At 40.3% G+C, this 8724-nt stretch overlaps 2 protein-coding genes across 12 annotated transcripts in view; one reads left to right on the forward strand and one right to left on the reverse strand.

Moving 5' to 3' along the window:
• The window catches only part of LOC117942502 (rap1 GTPase-activating protein 2-like), an 85346-nt gene extending 80149 nt beyond the window's left edge, over nucleotides 1-5197 (forward strand). For all 10 annotated transcript variants that reach the window (XM_034867978.1, XM_034867980.1, XM_034867977.1 and 7 more), the window contains 7 exons: nucleotides 184-333; nucleotides 665-777; nucleotides 949-1047; nucleotides 1201-1321; nucleotides 2515-2617; nucleotides 2719-2792; nucleotides 3059-5197. In XM_034867978.1, the coding sequence (XP_034723869.1) occupies nucleotides 184-333; nucleotides 665-777; nucleotides 949-1047; nucleotides 1201-1321; nucleotides 2515-2617; nucleotides 2719-2792; nucleotides 3059-3067 (669 nt within the window). In that variant the 3' untranslated portion in view covers nucleotides 3068-5197. The remainder of the gene's footprint in view (nucleotides 1-183; nucleotides 334-664; nucleotides 778-948; nucleotides 1048-1200; nucleotides 1322-2514; nucleotides 2618-2718; nucleotides 2793-3058) is intronic.
• On the reverse strand, nucleotides 3600-8250 carry si:dkey-52l18.4. Of its 2 annotated transcripts, XM_034867987.1 has the most exons (6): nucleotides 7941-8250; nucleotides 6737-7063; nucleotides 6312-6545; nucleotides 6192-6220; nucleotides 5821-5934; nucleotides 3600-5543 (listed from the first exon to the last, which is right to left on the reverse strand). In XM_034867987.1, exons 1-5 carry the CDS (start codon nucleotides 7990-7992, stop codon nucleotides 5836-5838), a joined length of 741 nt encoding a protein of 246 aa, XP_034723878.1. In that variant the 5' UTR covers nucleotides 7993-8250; the 3' UTR covers nucleotides 3600-5543; nucleotides 5821-5835. The 2 variants fall into 2 exon arrangements, with proteins under 2 accessions (XP_034723878.1, XP_034723877.1); XM_034867986.1 differs by having other exon boundaries at nucleotides 3600-5934; nucleotides 7941-8249.
• Nucleotides 8251-8724: the final 474 nt, after the last annotated feature.

Genomic DNA, 8724 nt, shown 5'->3' on the forward strand with positions numbered 1-8724 from the left:
TCCAAAAAATTCACTTTTGTTCTTTTACTTTATTGAACTGTTCACACCCATTCTCCTATCTGTCCTTCCACACATACTTTTCCTGTCACTGACATTTCCTTTACCCATCTGCTTCTTCCCTTCTCCTCGTGATCTCCTCTTCTCTATCATCCATTCACTCTCCATTTCTTCTCCATAATCCAGAGAGCCATGCGTGTCAGGAGCCACTCCATGGAGACCATGGTAGGGTCCCACCGTCACAGGAGCCCCGGGGTGGGAGGTGGGGTGCCCGCCAGCGTGAGTGGAGGAGGGCTACCGCAAAGCACCAGCGAATGCACTAAGAGCACCTTCACTGTGAGTGAGAGACCATAAAGGGAGAGAGGGAAGGGAAAGGATGGATGGTCACTCGGAATGGAAGGAGGGATTGATCAAGGAGAACTTGTGCCGCTGGGTAAAAAGTGTACTTTAAAAAATATATAAAAAGTACTATAATGGGGGGGTTAATAGGGAAGAAAGTACATCTGTGATGTAATTTCTTAAACAGTGCACTAAGAGAGAGAGAGAGAGAGCTTCTATGTCAACCATTGAATTAGGCCATTTTAAGGAACCTGATTCCCTGATTCAAGAGTTTTTCCCATATCTTTTTTTAAAGGAGAAACCTAATTCTATATTATGTGATCTTCAGCCTCCTGGGTTGTCAGCCAAGTCTCCTCTGAAGAGCCCAGTGAAACGGCGCTCCGGCCTCTTCCCTCGTCTCCACTCCAGCACAGAATCCCCATCGGACAAACTTACACGCTGGTTGGTGTTTTGGGACTTACTGTTTTAAATGTCACTGCATTTCCTGTTCTGTATCTTGATTATGTTACACCACAGACACTATGTTTGTCTGTGTTGTTGTTAGACAGGTAGCAGGAGTCCAAAATGTTGAATCATCAGTGTTGTCATTAACGTGTTGTATTTTGTCTGCAGTGAACAAAAGCCTGCAGATATCTACCAGCTGTCCCAGGAAGTGAGGTCAGAGACATTATCCAATCCCAGCTCACCTGAGATCTGCCCCAACAAAGAGAGGTAAGACCGTAACTAGTTCCTGGTGATCATCAAAGCTCTTTTACATGCTGTAGAAGGAGATGCCTATTAGGCAAACTGGGTAAAGTTGTTCTTTTGTCACTTGTCTGATTTTCTTTCATGTTAAGTTCTCTACATCTGTGTTTTCCTCAACAGGCCGTTCATCAAGCTGAAAGAGTGTGGAAGCAGCAGACCTAACATCTCTCGTTCTTCATCCAGCACCAGCAGCTTTAGCAGTACCACAGGAGAGACAGAAGCTCTGGAAGAACTGGAGACAGTAAGTGCAACACTTGTTGCAGTTTGTTTCAACCTCGCCTTTACAAGAGAAAGGAGGAAATTGAGTGTTCGGGTTTAAAGAGAGAGCAGAACTGAGAACACCCTCTGAGTGATGCTGTTGGCATCAAAAGCTTTCTGGGTGAAATAGTCTGTAATTAGCCAAAACTGCCTATAGAGTGTTGAATGTCAGCACATTGATTACAATGATTACAGCTCCTCTCACTTTATGTGTATTAGATGGCATTGCTTGTCAGTGTCCATGTAAGAAATGCTGTCAAATCGTTCCTACTCTCACCATTTAACTGGACGGGATCCATGTGCATGGATGCTCAGCGTGGGCTTTCAAAATGCATCAATCATTATTGAGCAGCAAAGTACACCAATAATTGTCACAAAATTTGGTAAATTCTTGCTTTTCTCCTCATTTTGATGGGTTTGAAAGGAATATTTCAACACTGAAATCTGCTTGTTCACTTTCTTGACAAGAGTTAGTTGGGAAGATCTATACCACTCTGATGTCTGTACGGTAAATATGAAGCATCTTAGTTCAGCACAACAACTGGAAACAGGGGAAGCAGGAAGGCTGGCTCTGTCTAAAGCTCATAATTAATATGTTTGTGTAATCCCCACAAAAGTGTTAAAAACAACAAATTGTGGTTTTATCAGACTATTTCTGGGAAAAGACTCAAGGAAGCTATTGCCTCTAGTCAAGAAGTCCAGCCAATATCCACCTGTAAACAGCAACTTTTTATTTTTACATTTTGGTTTTTGAACGTGTTCAGTGAGCTGTAGAAGTGCTCTTAGGGGGATTCTTTTTTGTTTGTTTACTTTGTACAGAGCCAAGCTACCGGTTTCTCATTGTTTCAAGTCTTTATGCTAAGATAAGCCAACCAGCTGCTGGCTTCAGTTTCACAAACTAAATGAATAATAATGTATTCACAAGGTACTTTATTTCTTTAATACTTCTTTTGTGAAAACTTTGTATCATAATGATTTCTGCCAGCGTTAAAATGTTACACTATATTATGCAAATCACCCCCCAAAAAAAACTTTCTGATAGCGCCTCTCTGCAAAGCAGTCTTTCCAGTTGTATACTTTCTGCCGAATATTCAGTTCCTCTAACTTTGCTGACAGGAATTTTTAAGTCTCCATCTCTTCTTCCATGCTAATTCCTTTGTGCTCTCCGTCCCTCAGACCAGCCATCCCTCTATAGCGTCCTCTTCTGCCTTTAGTCCTTCCCTCAGTGTGGACAGCCAGGGATCAGGTACCCCTGTCATCATGTGCCGCAGTCCAACAGGTAACACTCAGAGTCCTCACATTCAACATTTCAACAGAAAGACATCCTGTCGTTGACAAATGATCTATTGGGAATTTCCTCCCTTTTTTTAAATTTTGCAGATGTGAAAAGTAAGACGTCACCAAGGTCAAATTTGAAGTTCCGTTTTGACAAAATGAGCCACTCATCCACAACTGTAAGTCTTCGGTTTGAACTTGTTAGAGCAGAAACTACAGTATTTAGTGCAGCAGGTGGAAAGCAATAAGGAAAAGGGAAAGGTCATCTGGTGTGTTTTTGATACACTCACTTTCCATCTTATGGTCATCTCATTATCTCCAGAATCACTGTAATTTCATTGAAACAGACAAACTGGTGTTGGGTAATTGGCCCAGATTGAAAATGCATGCTTTCAGCGAACACTCCCCTCTAACTGGCCTCTCTGTTCACTTTCCTCTCTTTCAGTCCGAGTAGCTTTGCGGAATGGAAATATCAGACTTGCACAACAAAGGGACTGCACAGGTTGACGGAGCTGCAAAAAGAAAAATCACAACCAAAACAACAAAATAACCATAGAACCACTTCCCAATGCCAAGGATAATCTGACAAGATTACCAAGTGCACCAGAGTCCGCACACACTATAACCTAACTGACAATACTGTGAGCGTATATATTGAGGTGAGGCAGCTGACATGTTGGTTTTCCTTTTAACCAACCTTAGGCTACAGAAATTAGTCAATACAATGCCGTTGTAACAAGTTGCTGCATCTCAGTTGTTAAATGTTCACATCACATGAAGTCCTAGCATGGCTGTAATACTGTGAGTGCAGCTGAGCTAGAATCTGCCTCAGCTTTTTCTAGAGCGTCTCGTTTATGAGAAAGATACAGTGAAGAATGTTAACATGAAACTATGGCTAAACTGTTACTCATTATCTGTTCGACTGCTGAGTGCTCAGTGGAATTAGAAATGTCAGACATCAGGATGTTCCCTTTTTGCCTTTGCCCTTGAATGGTACGTCTGGCAGCAGTTCCTCTTTTGCCTAAAAAAAAGTACACAGACAAACACAAAAGACATGCACACAGTAGCAACATTTTGGAGGTGATGACACAGGGAGTCTCAATTCTCTACTGTACGATCTGAGCTTGTTCTTTGCATATAAAAAATTGCTTTTCTAGGACCCAACACCTTTAATTTCCGAGATGCTTTTGTAACCTTGCTAGCTGCTACGTTGTGTCTACTGCACTATTAACTCGACATTGCTGAAAGTCAGTCGAAATACCTATGACAGCATTTCTGTAACCTGTAAGGGGGACTTCAAATCCCTGAGCTCAAGTGCTTGGTTAATGGAAATTAACTCATATGGAGCACAGTGGGAGACACTGTCAAAACATTTTGCCATGCGCTTATTTTAGCCAAAGCCGCGCATTACAATCTATCAAAAGCCCTTTCATCACTGATGCACGCTCTCTTTCTCTCTCTCTCTCTCTCTCTCTCTCTCTCTCTCTCTCTCTCACTATGTGAGAGGACAAGAATCTTCTGGATCCGCTTAAAGCACAGTTGTGGGTTGCCGATTAACACCCGCATTCACTGAAGATTCTGAAAACATTTCACCTTCAGATACCTCCCTTTGAAGCTTGCTAGCTCGGTGTATCTGTGTCTATGTTTGTTGAAACTTTTGAACAAGGAAGTCTCCCAAGTTTCTCAGCATGTGCGCTGATAATAATGACTTGAAAAAAAAGATGCTTCAGGTTAAAAGAATCTTTGAACCACACATGTAATGTGAACTTTGTAGGGTTATTATTATTATTATTTTTGTATTTTTGATTTGACGCTTTGTTGGTTGTTATTACAAAGTCTCTTAAAAGTAAATTGCAAAGCCAGGTGCTTAAAAGCACAACAGGACAATAGATGTACCAGTCCTCTCTACTCTATCAACTCTATCATAACATTAGCCTGGAGCTGCATAACAGAGGAAGGTTTGAGTGTGCTAATCAAGACACCCACATGTGTTTCCTGTGTGACCAAACAACTCAGCTTGTAGGTCTTTGAAAGAATGCATATGTGCTGCTCTTACTGTCGAGACAGCCATTGGATGGCAGGATTGTGTGTGAAGTTCTGTCACTCAAATCCTAGAGAGTCGTTTCACCCAAATTACAAACACCTACGTTGTATTTCGGGTGACTTTTTCATTTTTTGCAAGAAAGCTGCAGAACAGCTGAATGAAAGTTCTGATAAGTACTTTAAGGAACAAGCTTGTTGACTAATACACACTGTGCTCAGTTAGGCCAGTGGTTATCTTCAACAAGGGAAACAGGGATAGAAATCACACAAAAACAGGAAGTTCAGATGTACTTTTGTTTGTAGCAGGTATTGTAAATGCTCTGCTGCCTTTCCTCTGTTAATATGCTTAATTTATTCAAATGAAACTTCTTTAGCCTTGATGTCATGTACAAATGTAACTGCAGAGTGTGCTAATGATTAAGGTAAAACGATTAAAGGAAATATGTTAATTTAAAAGATGTCTAAACATGTATATGTATATTTGGTTATGTAACGTGCCATTGAGAATTTATTCTAAAATAAAATGTTGTATTTTGTGTCATTTATGTGGTGTCTCATTTTTAAAATCTCACACGACAAGCTCAAAGCACAGTACATGGGTGTTTTTGTTCATACTTTAATTATGTATGGACATGGAACACTTGGGAGATATTATAGATAAAGGTTGTTTCACATTTTGAAAACTGCTATACATAAATTGGTCGTGCTGCATTTAATGTTTTGCTTGTACGCAGTCACATTTCAAGATAATTAAAAGTGGTGATATCAATAAAATGATGCCACCTAGCTGAGTTTTTGCTCTCTGCAGCACCTCAGGGAGGTTCAGCTGGTTTGCATGCTGCAATATCTCCTCATTATCTGCTCCCCTTGCTTGTCTTTCATGCTACCTGCATATGAAGGATTTTCTGAACTTAAAAACACTATACATTCACATCAGAGTGTAATCAGGACAGCCCTTGACATGTAGAGACAAATATTCATTCGTTAATTTGTATCTTACGTTTTTGTCTGCTGTGATGATTTACCAATAGTTTAACAATGAGTTTAAGAATTTAAGAATGACGTAACAGTGAAGTATTTGTCAGAATGTTGTGAAGACGTCAAGGATCAACCACAATCCTACAAAAATTACACATCATTAAACCTCAGCAGACAATTGTTCACCTGCTTCAATAGCAGTCATGAAAATCTGACGGATGAGTACACAGTGGACTGGTCAGGCTCTCTGGTGGCTCCCTGTTGTCTCAGTGCATCCTGGGAAATATCTGCATACACCACCTTTAACATTGGAAATGGGAAAAGGGTTATCTCTGGCGTTTTTCCACTGCTGGTAACAGCTTGCCTCGGCTCGCCTCGGCCCGCCTCGGCTCGCCTCGGCCCATTAAGCACTATAGTCTGGCTTTGACAGCCCATTTAAGCACACACACAAGAGCATATGCACAGACTGCAGACATTTTGAAGGTCAGTCAGAGGAAACAAACAATGTTGAGGGTCTTGCAGAGAGCATCCTGTCTTGAAACTGAAAGTTTACCCACCTCAATCTTCTGCCTAGACTTGGGGACAGCTTTAAAATGAAAAAGAGGACAATGCAACAATCAGAGCAGTTTTGACAGTGCTACAGTAACTTTTTATCAATGTTACAGGCAAATAAGTACCTTTGTGAGAGGAAGTGCTACGTATCTGGGGTATGGGGCATCGAGGTGGAGGCTGTGGAGCTGGGTGTGGTTGGTCTCTGTATACAGCTGCAGGAATGGACAGCGTCCTGGGAAGTGGCTGAGGCTTGACTTTTGAACTAAGACAGTGAGCCAAACCCAGAATGATGGGAAGACAAAGAGAAGCACCGGCACAGACTAAAACCCTGTGTAGTACACTCCTCTGGAAGGGGTCAGCTGGGGGAAGGACTAAGAATAATATACACAAATAATGCAATTAGACTGAGTACTCTGTTGTTGTGTTTTGTTTAACTATTTTGATGGAAATTTGTATCTGCTCTTTGATTTTTCGAGAACAACTAATTCAGCATTGCACATACAGACACATACACACTAATAAACACTGACAAACATTTGGCTGCACATACCTGTAGTAACATTCACATACTTTAAATGTCCCTGCTCTGTATCACCTTGGCCCCATTTTACCCTGCATCCATAAGAACCTTCGTCTGATTGTTTGACACTCAGGATGTTCCAAATGAGTCGAGTTTGATTGGCTGAGAGTGTCACATTGGTCAGTTGGTGTCTTTCACTTGGCTTTTCATTTCTTGAATTTGTCCTCATCCAGTTTCCAGTCCAGGCGCCTCCACAGTGCTGGACTACACAGGACAAAGACAGACTGCCCCCTGCTGGTACATGAAGTGTCTCACGTTCTGCCAGAAGCCTCTGGCTGCATTCTTCAGCATGAAGACCTAAAAAAAGGGAAGTCTCCTATAATAGCTCATTGTAGTCAATTTGTGCAGTTGGAACTGATAGACAGTGTTTTGATAAAGCCCTTTACTTGTATCATCAAGAGTCTGAACATTTGACCGATTAAGATGTTCATGCGGTTTTCTATTTCATATAATAAACTAACCCCAAAAAATGGTCAGAAGTGCATAATGCCACCATACATTTATTTTAATTATTAATTTTAATCTGTTTATTGATCCCCTATGGGGAAATTACAATTTACTCTCTGTGTCCACACTTTGTTAGTTTACACACAGTCCTGAACTACACACACACATGCTCAGGATTTTGAGTGTATAGACTTAATAAAACTACGGCATAAACAACTGTGCAGTTGTACAATAGCACATTTCTCTATTATATCTTTTTCACACATAGAATTAAATCTGGAATGAGATTGCCTGTTACATTAGAGCAATAACTCATATCACTCTATGTTTGTACGGCATGGTTTTATGAAAAAATAGACAACATAGTAAACCAGTTTTAACTGAGTCAGGCCAGTTTAAATGGCCTGGGCACTGAGGTCTGGCATTTTTACATATAACACTTTTTATGTTACTTTTCTAGTATAATAATTAATTGAATTACCAAAAGCTTGTCTTTACAAAAACTATGTATAATTTGGAGTGAGTCATATATCAACAAGAAGTTACAATTACTTATTTTAAAAGATCTTACAGACAGGTGTAGCGTTTACCAAAGCTTATGCAATAGGGGTCAATTCAAAGGTAAGATTATCCTGCCAAGTTCCTCAACTGCAATTTAATGTACGAGATATTTCCCTAGTTTGAAAAAATACAACAATTTGAATAAGAACTAAAACGTCTTACTTACCAGTCTGAAGAAGGCAGAGACAGCTGATTGCGCTGAGGAGAAAGTAACACATGTCTGACTGTAACAGTGTTAGTCAACGTTCATCCACAGTTGGTTTTATTTCCTCTGTACGGATAAAGTCATGGCTTGTGTTAAAACTGCTTGTTCAAATTTTTGTCAGTTGCAGGGAGTCCATCTGCTTGTTCTTTTCTCACTTTCTTTTCCTATTGTCAATAATTTAACAGGCTTTTCTTCATACTGCCGCTGCTGCATTTGACCAGATGGAGGTAAAGGAAGGAAGTGACCCACTAATCAACCCCCCTACACACACACACACACACACACACACACACACACACACACATCACAAAGCTCACACACTACAAAAGCAATGACCTCATGAATGGTAACATAAACTTCCCAACAGGAAAGGGGCCAATTTTAAGGACCAGTAATAGAAAGAGAGGAAAACCTAGCAATATGGAAACTAACTTTTCTGTGTGTGTGTAATTTTTTTATGTAAACTCTTGTATTAAAAATCCCTGTCAGATGGTTGATTTGTTGGTGTGTGTGTGTGTGTGTGTATAGTGGAATAAAAACACGAAAACATTGCTGAATGCTAAAGCTGATTAACTCACTACAACACTGATGACTTCCTTTTAACTGAGTAAGTTAAGGATTTATATCCCCCTCAGCTACTTACAAATTGTTAATAAGCGTTGTTATATTTTGTAAACATTAACCGGACGTTTAATACGCAATCATTCTGTCAAGTTTGATTTTGAGCGCGCTCGTTTATCTTTAC

The sequence above is a fragment of the Etheostoma cragini genome, chromosome 3, assembly GCF_013103735.1.
Source record: "Etheostoma cragini isolate CJK2018 chromosome 3, CSU_Ecrag_1.0, whole genome shotgun sequence".
NCBI classification, from domain to species: domain Eukaryota; kingdom Metazoa; phylum Chordata; class Actinopteri; order Perciformes; family Percidae; genus Etheostoma; species Etheostoma cragini.